The sequence below is a fragment of the Neomonachus schauinslandi genome, chromosome 11 (genome assembly GCF_002201575.2).
Source record: "Neomonachus schauinslandi chromosome 11, ASM220157v2, whole genome shotgun sequence".
In the NCBI taxonomy this organism is placed as follows: domain Eukaryota; kingdom Metazoa; phylum Chordata; class Mammalia; order Carnivora; family Phocidae; genus Neomonachus; species Neomonachus schauinslandi.
Genome location: NC_058413.1, coordinates 87,169,041 through 87,187,360, shown reverse-complemented (window position 1 = coordinate 87,187,360; position 18,320 = coordinate 87,169,041). Strand labels below are relative to the sequence as shown.

Here is an 18,320-nt window from a genome sequence, read left to right as displayed (position 1 = left end):
CGCCAACCTGAGGGTTCCCCAGGAGCCTGGCCAAACCTTTCTTAGAACCGAGCTGCAGATGGAGGCTCTTCTCTATCCAGATCCTCCTTCCCTGTCTCCTTTTCCAGGTGACAGACCTGCAGCATGGTCGAAAGGCTCCCCCACCTTCCCTGGCCGTCCCCCCCTTTGTCCTTTACAGATCTCCCTCACACCCCAATACATGTCTTGCGAGTCTAACCATGTCTTGCCATCTACGTCTTAGCAGACCCCAAACAACACACTAACAAGTGACTGTTTTCCCACTAATTGTCTGATATTGTGAAAAACTTCGAAGGGCATCTTCCTTGTGGTTCTCTGTGTGACTTCGGGCTAGACCTCTTTCCCTATCTGAACCTTGATTCCCTCATTTGTACAATAAGAATAACTGAAGCTACCTCGTGGGGTTGTCAGTGATAGTTATAAAAAAAGAAAGGTAATGTACACGAAAGAGGCTAGGGCTCAGCAGGAGCTTAACACACATGTGGGTTGAGCTGGATAGCTGAATACACATGACCTGATCAAATATGAAATATCTTCTGGGCCCTACATCACTGCCACCGATTACTGGAATTCTCTAAATAAAATACACTGTCCCCTGACCTCAAGGAATATAAATGTAGAACTATAGTGGAGGGGCGCCTGGGTGGCCCAGTCGGTTAAACATCTGCCTTCGGCTCAGGTCATGATCCCAGGGTCCTGAGATCGAGCCTGGCGTCACGCTCCCTGCTCAGTGGGGAGTCTGCTTGTCCCTCTGCCTCTGCCCCTCCCTCCTTCCTGTGCACGCTCTCTCTCTCAAATAAATAAATAAAATCTTTTAAAAAAGAGAATTATATTGGAAAGACGGAGGCTGGAGGATAATATGGAACAGTAGTACGCGCTACGTGCCCAGCAAGGGTTCTGGGTGCTTTCCACAAACTATCCCCTCAATTCTCACAACAACCCTCTAAGATAGTAACTACTATCATTAGCATCTTGCAGATGAGAATCCTGAGGCACAGTGATGCTAGCCTGGCTGAGGTCACACGTGGTCCGCGGCAAAGCCGGGCCACACTCAGGCTGCCTGGCTCCCAAGTCCGGCTCTTCACGCCTACAGGAAACTACCCAGGGCTTACACAGCCTGACAAGGCCTCCCTCTCGGGTGTTTTACCAGGACTGAAAAGAGAAGGCAGACCCTCCAAGCAGCGGGCCGCACATGAAGGCTGCCATCGGGAAGATAGCGAGAGAAGAGATTTCCTTGAACAGAGTCTCTGCCGAGGAACGAGTGAGTGCACTGTTCAAGCTCCAGAGCAGTGAAGACCATCCAAGGAAAAGAGAAAGATGCCAAGGGGCACCAGCAGGAATATGTCTGGCAGGACCTTTCCCAACAGAAGCTGCTGGGAGTTTCCAGGGCCTGTTGGTTAAGGGCAACAAGGTATGGAGGCCTCAGCAGCACCAGGGCTGAATTTTGCTCAGTGGAAACATTTTACTTCAAAGACAAAAAAGGTGGAGCCTCAAACTGGAGACAGAGCTGAATTCCAGAACAGTCACCACCCAATTCCATCATATGTAGTTAGATTGTGTTAAAGAAACAGTGACCCACAAAATGTGAGACTTCGGGACACCTCTGAAACAGGCAGGGGGCTGTCCCCAGAAAAGAGGGGTCGCCTGCGAGTTTCCTGCAATCCCAAACCCAGCCTCGGATCGCTGGAAACAGCATCAGGGACTGAAGCACATTTTGTGAAGTAGAAATGGGCAGAGATGGCTGGCAAGGTGTTGCTGTAACTGAATCAAGACAAGGAGGTGGTTCAGTTAGCTGGGGTCCTCATAAACACCTGGCGGAAAAGGAGAACCTCCCTTTCCACATTTTTTAAAAGACATTTAGAAAAAAAAAAAAAAAAAAATTAGCAGGGAGGCCGAATCCTGCCACCTTGTGATCTTTTTCCACTTGTGGCCAATCAAGAGGCAGAGCAGTGAAAGTGCTCTCTGGGCCACGGAAAGGGACTTCTCCTCTCATCCAGTTCAAATTTCCCAAGGGGTTTCCCTCTCCCATGCTCCAAAGTATTTTCCCATCCGTCCCATAACTGAGCATCACATTAACCCATTACTCCAGGGAGATGCCCCCCAACCATTCCATGCACCGCCCAGGACCCACCGCCAAACACAGCACAGAGAATGGGAATCCCGCCCCGCTTCTAAGATGCTGGCTGGCCGCAAGGTCCCATTTAGGCCAAAGGGGTCTGCCTGGCTTTCTGCAACCTGCTAATCACAGGGCCTCTGAGCCAGAAAGGGGAGACATTCTCTGTTGCTGCCTTTCTCATTTCTAAGCTCTTTTCCTCCATTCCATCCAGGCACTGCCCAAGGATACCCTACAGCGATACTGTGGCAGCCCCCGGCCATTTCCAGCTTTGCCTGCCCCAAGAACCTCAGGGCCCCTGGAAAAGACAGCTCCTGCCCCAAGAGAGTTCTATATTCCTGTCAACAAGCTGTCTCTTGGGGCGCCTGGGTGGCTCAGTCGGTTAAGAGTCTGCCTTCGGCTCGGGTCATGATCCCAGGGTGCTGGAATGGAGCCCTGCCTCAGGCTCTCTGCTTGGCACGGAGCCTGCTTCTCTCTCTCCTTCTACCCCTCCGCTGGCTTGTGCTCTCTTGCTCTCTCTGTCAAATAAATAAATAAAATCTTAAAAAAAACAAGTTGTCTCTTCTTCAATTCACACTGTCTTATACTGATAGTACACAGACATATTCCAGAGCTTGGGTTGGGTCATCATCCCTCCCCCGCCCCCAAATTAGACAGCTCTATGCTATTCCTAATAACATACCCACCTGGGTTTAGAATTTCAGAACTCTTCTGCACAAATCCACACTGCACTATGAACTGCTTTGGTGACCCCTCTCAGACCCTTTCCTTATCAGTAACTGAGGCTCATACCAAAAGCTTCCTCAGTTATTTGTACCTGAGCACCTTGAGATTATTTTGCAATCCAGTTTTCCTTCAGAAAACTGTGATTTCAGGTAACGCTGCCAAATCTCAGGTTTCATTCTGAATTGAAGGGCTTTGAAACACTTCCTTTGCAATGAAGTTATTTATTTTCAAAAACATGTTTTAGCAGTCGCTTTGGGTTACTGAATGCTAAAACTTCACTACAAGCCAGAACTCCAAGGTTCTGGGCTTGGCCTAGGGATTTTCTTACTGTGTGACTTGAGACTGGTTCTAGACCCACTTATGACATGGCAAGAAGATTTCTTTCAGGCCAGAAGCAATTTGAGAGAACCTACGGGGAATGCATGGGGCTTCTTTTTCTACAAGACTGTGTGTGATGTTTCACACAAAAATATTTGAAAGTTGAATTCCAGATAGTCCCAAATTTAGCCAGAAGGAAAATGAGGAACTGCATTTTCACAAATCTGCACAGCACTAGAAGAATTTTGTGACAGTTAATGAGTGGCTTTGGGTTTAGCCTTTTTCAGGCTTCAGGATGAAAAAAAGACCCTAGCCACCTCATTCACAATTTTGCAACCGTGGGTGGGGACATACCCAGGCAACAGAATTACGACCAGGCCGGCTCAGGAACAGGTGCAGAAGTGCTAGGAACAGATGCCTTATCTGTGGCAATGCCTTATCTGTCTGGCAATCTGGACTGAAGTTCGACGAAGGTGACTTATAGGCCAATAACTCCAGACTGAAGCCAAAGGCTAGCACTATGTCCTACACACCGCTAACCCATATACACACAGTGCTAATTGGTAACAAGCGGGACACAAGGCCCCTAATCTACTGTATGAAAGCAACTGAGATAAGCAATGAGTATCCTCATTCCTTAACACGGAGAAAGATTTCATAGTCGAGTGAGACATCTGGCACTTAAGATTCAATTCATGAGCTACTTCTGTGCACATGGCAATTATCTGGTCTTGAATAAGTCACTTTTTGTGCATCAGTTTTATCATCCATAAAATGGGGCTGGAAGAGGAGAGAATACCAGTTGACAAATCAGTATATTCTTCTATAGCTACTGCAGTTGAAAAAAAAAAATCAGAGATCCCTACATTTTTCAGGGATCTGGAAAGCGTACTGCTTAGGTCTATTAAATAGATAGAAAACACTGGGCCACTTCTCTTGGATTGTTTTGTAATTAGATGGGGTTCATAATGTATCTTCAAACAAGAGAAAATGGAGCTTTCTGATTGTATCAGTTTGATAACCGTAAGCAGTTCACAGTAAGGTAAGAAGGTACATTTTGGCGGAAGCCAGCATTGCATTTGATGTATTCTTAACTCAGCTCACAGGCAGGCTTTCAAGCCATGTTATCTGCCCCCACATCTTGACCTAATTTAACAAGTTGCCATGGGAGCCCAGTGAAGGTTGATGCAATTTTCTTATCTTCGGAGGAAGAATGTAACTGTGCAAGAGAATGTGAAAATTCAGTTTCTAACTGATTTCCACACGTACAGTGCAGTAACTAAGACATCATATGAAGAAGTGAAATGTATTCCTTTGAAGGTATATAGACAAAGGCCCCCCGTGTGTAATGGCAAGGAAATGACTCTCTTCCCGGCTTGAAGGATCCATGCATACACACTGTAGTTCAGGCCAAATAATGGTGATATAAAGGTACCACTGCTCCTACCATGTGGCCACACATACTCTGGAGTATTCGGATTTTAAGGGAATGAACAAAAAGGAGGCAGAACTTGAGACAGAAAATAGGTCTAATTTTTACAAGAAATAAAAAGTTTGCCAACATTCATATAATGCTTTCCACTTTCCAAAGCACTTTTCCAAACTTCAGCTCATCTTAACATGTCTGTGTAAGGTCAGAGCCCCATCTCTAGGAATCCCAGGCACCGCATGCTCCCAGGCTGGTGGAGAGGGCTGCACAGGATGTTCCATCCCTATCCCCACTCCCTAGGATATACCTGGAATGATAAGGGACCACAGTGAACGTGCAAGGGCAAAGGAACCACCACGTAGAATTAGTTTGCAGTGTGGACAGATGTTCAACAGGCACTGAGCCCAGGGAAAACGTCACCAAAATTTGGGCTGCCCCCCACGTGCCTCACAAATCCTGAGCTTCATTCAGACCACAGCATGAAGAAAATCCAGTCCAAGTCTAAGGACAATTATAATATCTTGAATTCGACAAGATAATGAACCCCCAAGGGCAACTGGCCCTTATCTGCACTCAACATGTGCTCAGAAACATTTGCTGAAACAATGGATTGGTTATAACTGAGCTCCCCGCACCCCATGTCTAGTACAATGTCTAGCACTCATTTGTTTAATTAATTGATTTAGTTAAATTACATTTTCACAGATTTCCCACCACCAAGATAAGGATGAACACTTCCACTTCACTAAAAGTAGAAAAAGGTACAAGGTAAATTTGCCTAAATCACACAGTGTGCTAGAGCTGGGGGGGTGGGGGGGTGGCCCAGGGGACTTCTGTTTTCTGGGCTATTGTTCTTACCACCATCTGAGACGGTGTGAAAAGTTACACCCCCAGGGTCAGAGAGCAACACTGGATGGTGAGATGCTTAAAACGTGCTTTTTAGGGCGCCTGGGTGGCTCGCTTGGTTAAGCGACTGCCTTCGGCTCAGGTCATGATCCTGGAGTCCCTGGATCGAGTCCCGCATCGGGCTCCCTGCTCAGCAAGGAGCCTGCTTCTCCCTCTGACCCTCCCCCCTCTCATGTGCTCTCTCTCTCTCATTCTCTCTGTCTCAAATAAATAAATAAAATCTTTAAAAAAAAAAAAGTGCTTTTTAATATAAGGGACTACTTTAGTCTTTGAGGCCTTTAACTGAGTCACCTGTCCTTTTCTTCCACTCACTAAATGTTTTATTCCCTTAGAGAGACAGAGAGACAGAAAGAGACAGAGAGACAGAGGGAGGGAGGGAGAGAGGGAGGGGGGAAGGAGGAGGGAGGGAGGGGGGGAGAGGAGGGAGAAAATGAAAGCACCTTTTAAAAACAACCCATCTAGATAAGGGGTGACATCCACTGTAACTCAGACCTCTAGGACATACCTATATTTGTGCTGAAAGAACTTTCTGGGGCTCTTATCTGTTTGGCTCTGAGTCTGGATTGCCAGAGAAGACTCTTGGGTAGCACACTGGTGTTGACTATCTTGATGGCAGTTCATGTCTCTAATTTGTATTTCATATTCGTCCCTAGTTCTTAGAATTTCTGATTCATCCCTGTCTGTCTTGCCCTGAAACTGGGACACTTGGAAAGATTCCCCAACTCTCAGATAATTCTTTCAAGGACTAAGATCATCTAAGTCAAAATGCTTTAAGTCACTCTTATAGACTCTTAGCTCTGTAGGCTTCTCCCACATAGAAAATGCAATAACTAATACATGTCACACTTTCAGAGGGGTTTCTATCTGAGGTGACCAGGCTTTTACCCTTCCCAGAAACTTCTAGATCTTCTGCAGTGTAGCCAGGGATCCTTACCAGAATCTTATCCCATGAAGGTTGACCTCAACCATAAGGCTTTCTTGGGCCATAACCCAGACTTTAGAACTTAAAGTCCGTTTACTCAGTCTCATTATCCACAAAACCACCCTAAGTAGCAAACTTTTCATTATGATGTACCTAGCTAAGAGAGAATGATGCCACGAGGGAAGAACAATGATTGTGGATGCCGGTGGTTATAGGGAACATGATACCAGAGAGAATACAGAAATACTTCCAATAAGGACAAAGCAATTTGAGGACTTGGTGGAAACTGCAGACGAGCTGGCCTTTACCCACGGCAAATGGCAGAGCACCACGAGAACAGAACCAAGCACAACCAGTTAGAGACGCCGCCGCCTGCAAAGCCCACAGAGTCATGCTGGAGGCTCCTTGGCCTTTCCTTTCTCCCCCTGATTAAGCTGCACTTCTCCCCTCCTTCATCAGTATCCAACTGGAGTCCAGGGCTTAAAATACCTAGGAGCTAAAGCTACAGGAGCCAGGACGGACTCTTGCACATCTTGAAAGAGACTGAACTTGCCTTTCCTTATTCCAGATGTCCTTAATGGAAAGGGGAGACTTCTCTAACAGTTCGCTGTCCAGAGATGGGGGAGGATTCCCTTGAAAATCAGCACGTTCCCACACACTAGTGACGTTTAAGCAAAGACTATGGGAGGTTCCAGTAGAAAGAATGGGGTAGGGGACCTTTACGTGCCTTTTTGGGTCCTGACTCTCTATAGAGACCTTGTTGCTACCTCAAAACACAGACGTAATTCCTGAGCACCTCTTCATGCAATGCACTGCCCTAGGAGCTATGTGGGATGCAGCATAAAAGGCACACTCCTGATCTCTGAAGGAGTAATTTCTCCAAGCTTTTGAGCTGTTCTCAAAGCTCAACTGGCTTTCCTAGTAAAATCTTGAGACTTCCCTGACATAAGAATAAGGATCAAGCACACTCTTAAGATCAGACAGGTACCTCCCTGGAAACACAGGTAGGACTGGTTGCCTCCATCCACACAAAGGGTACCCACATGTCAACCTGTCCAGGGTGGGGTCAATTAGAAGAGAGTAGTGGCCTACACCACAGCCAAGTAATCAAAGCTTAAAATAAGCTCCACTCACGACACAATTCCTAATTCTTAGAGAACACTATAATCCTACAGAAAGCATCTGATAGTCAACCCATGAATGCTCCTTGGACATTTCTCAGATACACTCGTCACGTGTCTCCAAGTTTAAGCTGCACCCATGCGAACAGCTCATTCAGACAATGAATTGTTTTATTAGCAGATTCTCAGTCAAAGCCTAAGCTCTCAACATACATCTTCCTTTCCCTAGGCTCTTTCTTCATTCACCACCGCTAGAACTTTCACTCCTAGAAGAAAATCAATAATAAAGCTAAGTTAGAAAAAAACAAAACAAAACAGGTTTCCTACAGAGGCCAGGATCTGGACAGAGTACAATGTGCCTAAGGACCTTTTCCCATTTGAACAGCTAGCCTAATGAGAATTCTACTACAGAAGAATCTAGAGTGTAAGCCATTCAGTGATGCCCTTGAGAGAGAAGGTGTTCCTACCACTCTTGGAAATGATCCCCTGGGATAGAATGATACTGTTTACTTCCAAAAATTGATGGCCAGTCACAAACAGAGTGGTGTGAGAGACTGACCAGACCTCCTAGAATCTTCTTCTCCCCACTCCTCCAAAAAAGAAAGAGGCTGACTTCAGTCTCTAGGAATATGCGCATGGTGCCTTCTACAGAGCCCACCCATGGCGACAAGCGCAGAGAGGCTGCTGAGGTAGGGGCAGGGCGCCTACCTGTGTAGCCAGCCAGGGCAGCAGCAGGAATGACAGGCTTGTCCTTGTTGAGGTCAGCACGGTCACGCACATAGTCCTTGAAGGTGCCCTTGGGCTTGTGGTTGGGCAGGGCGGCTGGATAGTCCTCTGAGTCGAAGCTGTCATAGGAGGGGACGCGCTGCAGGCTGTTGAAAGATGACTGGCTGCTCCAGGACTGGGTGAGGCGGTCACAGCTATCGTAGCTCTCCACGCTCTCAAAAGAGTCCTGGCCCCCGAGCTTACCTGGAGGTAAAGGAGGTAGGAAGAGGGCAGGGGAGGAGGGATTGGGAAAAGACAACTGTAAAAACCCTCTTTGTGAGGACGGATTGCTAATCAGACCTGCAGGAGGGATGGAAGAAGAGGCCAGTGGAAACGGAAGCTCAGGGCTTTGGAAACAGAAGCTCAGGGCTTTACTCTGGGGAAGGGCACCACACAGGGCTGCAACCCGAGGCCCCACTGCCACTGTGTTGTCTTGTGTTACAGGCCTAGGACAGAGATTCCTTGCATGCTGGCTCATACTGTCAGAGGGAGACAGCAGTGTTTGGGGCCTCAAGATTCCTAGAGCCGGAAATCCAAAAGTGGAGAATCACACTTGAGATTACGGAATTTCTGGCTGACGTATTAGACTCAATGAAGAGATGAAGAAATCGCAGCAGTGTCAGGCTCAACTCCCTATTCCCACTCAGGCCAATGAGATGATTTCAAAAGGCCCAATTTGGCAAAATATTTTGGTCATAAGAAAAAATATTCCATTAGCCTAAGAGCAGATTGAACTTCCTTGACCCTGGAACTTGTGTTATTTTTTAGCATTTTTTTCCAAATACTATTTTAAAATGAATTATATGCCCTGCCTCCATGCCTTCTCAAATAGAGAAATAAGTAATGAGATACTTTTTCCAGGAGGTTAAAAAAAAAAACCACTATCGCTCTTCTAAATAGAAAAATCCATGTTCTTTATCCTCTCCAAGTACAACTTTGTACTTGGAATTTATACTTCAGTGGGGGAGTGTGGGCAATAAAACACAAAGGAGTTGATTAAAGAGTTAAGGTCCATAGCAATGTCAGAAATCCTTTACTCTATGAGTTGCTTAAGGCATTCTTAACTGACCACAAGATCATGCAAGTTCATTAATTTCCCAAACCAGGTTATAAACAGCTGCTATGATTGCATAAGAGCTCCTAGAGAAATTTCCATTGGCAAAAATGCCATGAAAAGGGAGACGAACCCAAAAAATAAATAATTCGGAGGAAAATAAATGTATCTAAAAGCTGAAAAGCACACAGGAATATTTTCTATGTTCCCCTTTCAGATACTTTTCAGGCAACCTAAATTAAATCACAGGAGACTACATGACCACCTCAGGTCAGCACTGGCCAAGAGGCAAATGGATGTGACAAACGTGTGTGTAGAAATACTAGGTCAACTCTCAATTGTTCAGGGGTGGCTGGTCTACGATAGAGTTTAAAACCCAGAATACGGTTGGCCGAGACAAGCTAATACTGGTGGTTTTCTGGTGTATTCTCCCCTTCGTAATAGTGGGGATTGGCTAAAACAGTGGAATTCAAATATTTAATTATGGTGTCTAAACCAAAATTAAATATACAGTAATTAGGAGGGAAGATACGTTGCTCATAAATTTAAACAAGCAACCAAAAAAAATCCAAGATAAAAGGTATTCAGTTAAATATATATTTTTTTGTAAAGCCACTGTTGTAAGATTTCCTGAACCTCTTACCCCCCTCCAATACTGCTGTTAACAGAAAGGTAGTTATTTATCCACTTAATCTCATTCCTTCCTCGAATCATCCAAAGAAGAGTAATCTCCAGAAGGCAAACTAAGAGCTCCATGGGTTACTGGCACCGCCTACCCCGTCCACTGGCACATCTGTAAGTTTTTATTATCATAACAAATGAAAGAATCATCTTTTCCAGAAATTCACATGAAAAGACTCAAGAAAACAGCCTACAACCAGAACGCAAGAGCCTCTTTTTAACAGAACAAGGAAAATTTGCGGCATCTCATAAAAAGGCGTTTGCTTAGACCAGCTACCCATCTTAATGGTCATTCAATTTCTCTGTGAGACAAACATACCAACAGCCTAAGAAAGAGAATTCATCTTTTCGTGGAGAACATCCCAGCAAGTCACCAATACTTTAGGCAGCATTTATACTTCAATCTCTCTGAAACGATTCTCTCGCTATCAGTCACTTTTCTATTTGGAGGGCATGGAGACTGAACTTTCCAAAGCAGGAGAGCTGAGTTTCCAAGGAGCCCCAAGAAGCAAGGGCACTAAACTAGGCCATAACCACCCTCTGGCAGCCTCTCAAACATGAGCCAAATGTAACTCTGTTGAGAGCTGCGGTTTATAGCAGTAGGCTGCTTTCATTTTAGCTCTATTTCACAATCCTGGAGCTGGGAACCTTCGTTTACGGGTATTTTCTCCAAAAATGGGTTGGATCCAACTGGATTAGGCACTCAGTTATGCTACTGTGCTCAGGCAGGGAAGCCTGTGTCCTCTAAGATGCCCACTGGCCAGCTTCTCTGAACTGTCTCAGAGCAAGGCCTTCCAAAGCCGTCTGACTCCACCAAACAGACCTGAGTGCACGCTACACAGTAGACGGGGTAGCCTCCCCAGCAACGCTCTGGACAGCCTGACACAAAGACAGTACTCAGAGTCCAAAGAAGTGGGACACAGAAGCACTTTGTAACCTATAATGCAGTATAGGGACACTGCGATCATTACTACTAATCATCAGCTAGCAGTCATGCTCTCTGTCTAACCACTCACCGCACGTCCAAGGGCAGGTGTGCGGGACCTCTAAAATGCAAACAGCAGCTGGGAACAACAAGGGCTTCCTCTCCAGTGCCAATGGTCAGTTTGCTCGGAGGGAGGGGGAACGGGGTCAGAGAGAAACATCTCCTGCCCCTCTGCTCAGGTTGCTATCTGGTCCCCAGTCACTGACATGAGTTTGGAAGGATGGTGGGGCCCCAAACCCAGAACGGAGAGAAGGAAAGGGAGAAGGGACGATCACGCAAAAGCAAAGCCAGACGCAATTTAGAAACAAGTTGACGGCAGAGCTCCCCGAGTGACACCGTGCCCGGGCCCAACCCTCAGCCCCGGCCTCATCATGTCTATGCACAGAAAGCCCCAGGAGAAAGAAAGTAGTTTTGTTGCTTTGACTTGCCTGAAAAAAAAAAAAGAAAGAAAGAAAAAAGAAAAAAATACACATACATGTGTGTATGTATTTAAATAGACATGCATCCAAAAATAAAAAAGAGTCAGAAAGGGGAAGGCAAAACTGGTTCCACCCATCCCCTTCGGTCTGACACACAAACACCCTGGGGCCCTAAGAAGGAAGATTGCAGGTTCAGATTTTGCTAGGGACTTTCCCTCCGCAGGGCCCGCCACTCTTCCTAGGGCCTGCGGGGAGGAAACGTGAGGCTGAAGCTCGAAGAAGACGACAACGTGGATGGCCCCTGGTGCCTGCAGAGTAATTCTTCAAAGTAAAGATGTCTTTGGGTTCTGCTCTGAGAGACTCAGAGGAGGAGCGCAGGGTCATCCCTGAGCAGAAATCACTACGAGGCCTGCCAAGCCCGACTCCTGAGACCAAATGCCTCAGAGCACCACTCAGATGAGCTTCTCCTGTTCCTCTTCCTGTTCGTAGTTTTTTCCCCCTTTATCCACTGGAAAAGTCATTTTTTTTTTCAACTCTCTAGAAATCAGCTAGTTCTTCCTCAATGAACAAATCCCTCCTTACAGAGGACTGCACTTCTCTCAGACACAAACCAATCTGGACACTTGAGGAGGTGGGCTGCACCTCTGAGCGTTCATGTTCTGATCTTAAATTTGGGTGTACTTCACCTTTTTCCTTTTTTCTTTTTCTTGCTTTATAAAGTCAGTCAGCTCTATTTTGAAACATTTACTTCACTGTCAGTGAATATTTTATCATTGTCATAATAGTCATGTCAACAAGAGTACCTCCTTCTGGAAGCCTCTGGCCACCTCTCTCCCTGGTCCTCTAGCTAAATACACACTTTCACCACACTGCTGATGACTGGTTCCAAATAAACCATTGGTTAACCATCTTGTATCTTCCCAAACCAAAGAAGTCACAGGAGGCTAGAGAGCCCAAGATGAGAAGCAGAGGTCATTCAGATAGCCAGCCCAGGTCTGCAGTCTGACACAGGACAACACTGGGAAGATCGCTAGGCTACATTGACCTACATGACCTTCCTAGAGCGAAGGGCTCTCCAGGAAGGTCACCTGAACCATTCTTATCAGACTGTGTCTTCCCCGAGCAAAATGCTCTCACAGAAGATAAATCATACCTTAAAAAACAACCACCTTCAACTAGCGTTATCGTTTCATAAAATATTTTACCCAAATAAGAAATGGGATCGGTCATCACACCAATTCCACCATGGACGCACAGTCTTCGTCATGATGGCGGACTTGGCAACACTTCCATGTTGGAAAGCTCTTAGTATCTAGACATTCTAATGGAAAGGCTGAAACTAAGGCATGCACAGGACCAATAGCAAAGAAAAAAATAATGGGACCTGAAAAACTCACAAAGTCAGGTACTTCTTGGAAACCCAAGAGCTTCTAGAGAAGAAATCTGACCTACCACGACTGGTCCTCCCCATGCACATGTTGTCTGGGGTTACAACTTCTTGTTTGATGGCAAAGTAGTCAGTCTGCAAGGTATCTGTCTGCAGAGGGTCCCGGAGAATGACCGAGGGGTAGTCGTTCTCATACTTGAGGGAGAGGAGCTCCTCCGAGCTGATGGGATGGAGTGTCTGGTAGGACTCTGTGATGAAGCTAGGCTCTGAGAACTCCGAGGGAGGAACGCACTGAGCATGCTCGATACCATAACCTGGAAACAGAGAACGTGTGCTGTTGGAGAGAGCGCCAATTTGTACCTACAACAGGCAGGTCTTCGCCATTCACAACAGCCCCACAAGACGAAAACAAGCTGACAACCTTACGGAATGAAAGGAACATATTTTAAGTCAGAAGGGCCTGGGTGTTTCACCTTGCTCCACTACTTAACAAGATACTTCCTTGACAAGACACTTCCCTTTTCTGGCTTAATTCACACATCTCTAAAATAGGGATGATTCCAATCTCCCTCAGAGCGCTGTGAAGAAGCGCAAAGGAGAGTATATGTGTAAAGTGCCTACCGACACTTCTGGTACACAATAAGCCCTTGCTCTCTCAGTACTTAATATCATTGCTCTTATTAGAGTAAAAATCAAAATAAAATAAAAAGGTAAAATGAAAACAAACCTGCTCAAGACTCCCTCCAAAAGCAAGGCCATCGGATAAGAACAGCCCTCCCCTAATTCTCTTATTCTGGTCCCCTCTCCGTGAAGGTTAGGCATCACCTACCATAAGGGAGAAGGCTTTATTTTCTGTAACAGAATTTGAAGCCACATGGAACACTCTTGAGGAAGGATCAGAGGAAATGTTGTCATATCTACTAGTAAAAAGGGAAAGAACAAGGGCCACAACCAAGTCCCTAACCCCAACCTCTGATGGCCACCGTGGTACACAGGATCAAGTAAGATCAAAGTTCAGGGGTCAAGTTGTAGTCCCTCTGCATGACTTTCATGCTGAAGATATCGGGAGAGATCCTGGTGTGTAGGAGTTGGCAGGTTAATAAAAATACCAACATGTAAATAGGTTGAAGCCTCATGCCTCGTGGGAATAACAAAATTAATAACAAAGAGGCCACATTTAAGAAAATACCATTTTCCACAGAATTACCACAAAGGAGCCTGAGATCATCTGGGACAGGAATCCTTTCCTAGGTTCCCACACTAGCAAGCAAAACGAGAGAAGAGTGGAAGATGAACTTACTAATGAAGTAATCCGAGGTATAGCGGGATTCTGGATAGGCAGGGTTGACTCCATTCACTTGATATGGTTTCACATCCTCTGTAACAGGACAGAGAACCAAGCAAAGAGGTCAACAGGCAAGTAGCATTTGGCCTAAAAGGACCTTGGACACAAGGACTGCAATGATCTCCGTCCCTCTTCTAAGAAATCGGCATGTTCATTAACTGAGCGGGTGTCTGAGTCTACCCTGACTGGGGCCTTGTCTAGAGATGAGATCACAAAAGTATGGCTAAGTCTATTACTTCAGTAGCTGCAAAATGGGATTTAATATCTTGAAAGCAGCACCAGTGAGTAATCTCTAAGGCTTGGGAAGGCATCCCACCCTCATTCTGATGCATGCGTGCACCACGTTACCATCAGAGGTTTTGAGACGTCTTGGGAAGTTACCCGAATTGGTCCCCAACACTCGAACTGATTGGTTCCAAAATTTTTTTCAGAAATACATTACAATCTTTAGGTAGTTAGATTTTAGAGCCCCCACTTCTAACAGATGTCTGGTTTTTTGTGTTGTGTTTTTTTTCCCATCACCCCCAGATTTCAAGTGTAGGCCCAGAGAAGAACTGGACACTGGTAAGGTGACTATTTGGTGGCTATGGCAGGGCTCACGTGAAGACAGAGAACAGTTATCACTAACTACTGTTGGCAACCAGATGCCAACTCCCCTTGGCATGAGAATGGAATGTGGGTGCAGCTAACAAAGCACAGACAGGCTCTCCACTGAACTAAGGTGAGCTCAAGGATCCTCTCATTACCCTGGAATCCAATGGTGTGACCTCGACCACTGTATGGAGTGCTCTGATTCTATTTCACTGTAAGACTCAGCCATACAGAGGGAGTGTTGGCTTGGGTTTTTCCTTGGATATCTGATAGCTTGTTGGGAGCAGAGGCTGCTGGGAAAACAAGTTTATACCTGCACAGAAAAACAGTTCCCAATTGAGATAAAATGATTAAACTTTGTTTTAGCAGCTTATCAGATTGAAACATCCCTGTACCTTTGGCCTTCCACCCCACCCCAAAGAGCTATGTTCTGGGCTGTGTTGCTCTAGTTTAATTACAGAACAAAAGCTGTAGCCTCCATACAAACCTCGAGCTGGGCTCTTCAGGGATCTCAAGAGAGACGGTTCCTACTGCCTCTCCCAGTAGCAAATGGGTGGGATGACAGGATTTTTGTCCTCCAACATTCTCAATGATTTCCCGACTGGCCTAAATTCCCTTAAACCTTTTCCTTTGCAGGAAGGTAGGCCACACCTGTCTTAGGGGCCCAGACGCTCCCACCCCTGCGAGTCCATATTGTTATACAAAGAAGGCAGGGCAGGAAGTTAAATCGAAAAGACCAACTTTAAGGAAATGAGTGATCTTGAGGAAACCACCTAATCTGCCCTCATTTTACAGATGAGGACACCAACAGTACATGGTCCTCTTATCTCACGGGGCTGTTTTGAGAATCCAACAAGAAAATGCATCGGGGGGCGCCTGGGTGGCTCAGTTGGTTAAGCGACTGCCTTCGGCTCAGGTCATGATCCTGGAGTCCCGGGATCGAGTCCCGCATCAGGCTCCCTGCTCAGCGGGGAGTCTGCTTCTCCCTCTGACCCTACCCCTCTCAAGCTCTCTCTCTCTTTCATTCTCTCTCTCAAATAAATAAATAAAATCTTAAAAAAAAAGAAAGAAAGAAAGAAAATGCATCGGAAAGCACTCGGGAAACAAGGAGCTGCTCTACAGTTATTAGTCATAACTGTGATCACAGACACTCCAACACACCTGGTCGCTCCATGGAGATAAACAGAGGGGAAGAGCATATTAGTGGGATATATTTGGGTTACACAGTCCGGTAGAATCCACTGTTGTGTTTATACGCCAACAGTTACATCAGATCTGTTATAAGCCTGCCCTATCTTTTCCCTCTATAAACAGGTCACTCATGTCAACCTATAGGAGTGGGTGTTTGTGCAGTTAATGCGGACACCCCGTCGGTGCTTCGGGAAGTCTGTGCCCTGCAGCCCTCAGCGGAGGCAGCCTCAGCAAGATTCACCTAGTTCTGGACTGTGTTTATTTATTTATTTTCCAGCAGACGCTGAAGAGAAGGAAGAAAGATAACACTTCTGGGCCCAGAGGAATCTAATTTGGGGCTCTCCTGAGCATTGCGGAGTGGAAAATATCCTTACACAAAGGAAGGTATTATATGGAACAAAAGTGCTAATCTGGAGCTTTGCTCCCTGCCCCCCGGCATCTGCGTCCAAGCTTGGAGCTGGTGACCACAGGGAAAGGGTGGGCCTGGGTCAGAGAGGGCAACGAGCTTCTAGGCTTACAGTCAGCTGGAGGCCACCGAGGACTGCTGGTAACTGCAATTTATTTTAAGAAGAAATTCAGAAAAATAAGTGCAAAAACACCCAGGTTTGCCGCCTGTTGCTGTTTCTATACTCAGCCAGGACTGTGGTACATGAGTCACTTGGTCCAAAAAGGTTGGAAGAGGCTGGGAGGGGAGGCCATGTCATTACAAGGTTGCAACACGGTGTCCTGATACAACCCCCACTTCTGCTGCAGATGAAAAAGGTAGCCCACATCACAGCAATCCCCCCACCCCCCGGGAGTGGGCAGAGAAGCCAGTCTTTGCAATTAGCTCTGAGAAGCTAAGCTCTCTTGTGGAGGTGGACAGGTATCACACTGCCATGGATCAAGGGAATGTGTATTAAGATGGTCAGGGGCAAAAAACAAAAACAACAACCAAAAAAACAACAACAAAAACCAAAAACCAACGATCTGTCTTGGGAGCTGGTTGCTGACACTGCTCGAACAGCCCATGAGTCTAAGGTAAGGACTGGGATCAGAATTCTGCATCCCGAGAAGCTTCGGGAGTGCAATCTTGCGCAATATTAAAATCTGAACCTCCAATACATAAAAGAAACTGACATTTATTGAGCACCTGCTCCATGCCTGCCCGACGTGTCTCCGGAGATCGTATATACGCTATGATCGGACACCCACACGTAATGGCATTGACGTCCTGCCCTGGGGTTTGCTCCCCAACCCACTGCTGCAACAACCCCACATGGCTTCCTCCTCGCTCTGCCCCCACCCTGTTACCTTTCTGCAGGATCTCGAGATGTTCCCACAAGATGTCCCCAACGAAGTCTGGGGCCAGTTCGAGAAAGCAGTCTTTCCCAAGTGCACAGAGGGCCGCTCCATTCATACAGAACTTCTGGAAGTCCACACCTTTCAGGCTGAACTCATTCACAGCCCACATCACCCAGTCCCGAACATGGGTTTCTGTCCACTGCCGGGGGTCTGAGGAGAAAGATCAAAGGAAGATCCAACAGGTCAGGCTTTCCCTCGTGCCCAAGCGAGGACATTGAAGGATCTGAACTCACCTGAGGATGTTCTCTGATTTACAGGTTTAGGAAGCACCAGCCTGTAAAGGCGTGTCTCGGGGCACTTTCCGTAACACTCCCCCTCACACTCAACATCCCTATACAAGCTAGGAGATCACTACCATCAGCCAAAAAGTAACACAGGAATAGTCTCCACCCTCTATTCAGACTGAGACTCATAAATCTCTTCTCTCACTGCCTTACTTTCATGAGACTTTTTTTTTTTTTTAAGCCCAGGACCAAGGAACAGAATGACATCTTTCATAACAATAAGAACAAAGTCACGTGCATTCGGAGATTGCATTCACCTATCCCTGCTCTTCCCTGTTGTGACTGACCTGAGGCATTAGAATTAATCATTTTTATCTTTGCTAACTATGGCTAGTCATAATCATAGCAACTAGTAATAGTAAGCCATTCAAATGGTCCTTAGTCATAACAGCATTATCAGGCGCCTGATTTCATTATACCAGACGCTGTGCAAGTGTGGAGTAGCGACTGAGAACAGACAAGACATGCTCTTCCCGCGTGGCTGAGGTTGAACACGACTACACCAGCGTGGTGCCCTCGGAGCTCAGAGGACGGCAGGCAGGCTGTGCTGTTCACATCGCACCTGCTGTCCAGGTCCCCCCCCCGCACCCCGACTCTGCCCCCTTCGACCTAGAAGATGACTTTATGAGATGCTACAAAACCCAGGGGTCAGAATTCACTTGATTCTGCTTTGTGATCCTAAGAGGATGTTGGGCATTGCTGTCAGACGAGTTTTGTGGGG

At 46.3% G+C, this 18,320-nt stretch overlaps 1 protein-coding gene across 4 annotated transcripts in view; it reads right to left on the bottom strand.

Moving 5' to 3' along the window:
- Positions 1–18,320, bottom strand: part of ETS1 (ETS proto-oncogene 1, transcription factor) — a 115,123-nt gene that overhangs the window by 14,420 nt on the left and 82,383 nt on the right. For 2 of the 4 annotated variants that reach the window (XM_044919866.1, XM_021696261.1), the window contains 4 exons: positions 17,265–17,465; positions 14,145–14,222; positions 12,910–13,158; positions 8,262–8,522 (listed from right to left, as the gene is read on the bottom strand). In XM_044919866.1, the coding sequence (XP_044775801.1) occupies positions 8,262–8,522; positions 12,910–13,158; positions 14,145–14,222; positions 17,265–17,465 (789 nt within the window). The remainder of the gene's footprint in view (positions 1–8,261; positions 8,523–12,909; positions 13,159–14,144; positions 14,223–17,264; positions 17,466–18,320) is intronic. The other 2 variants (XM_044919867.1, XM_044919868.1) reach the window with 2 other exon arrangements.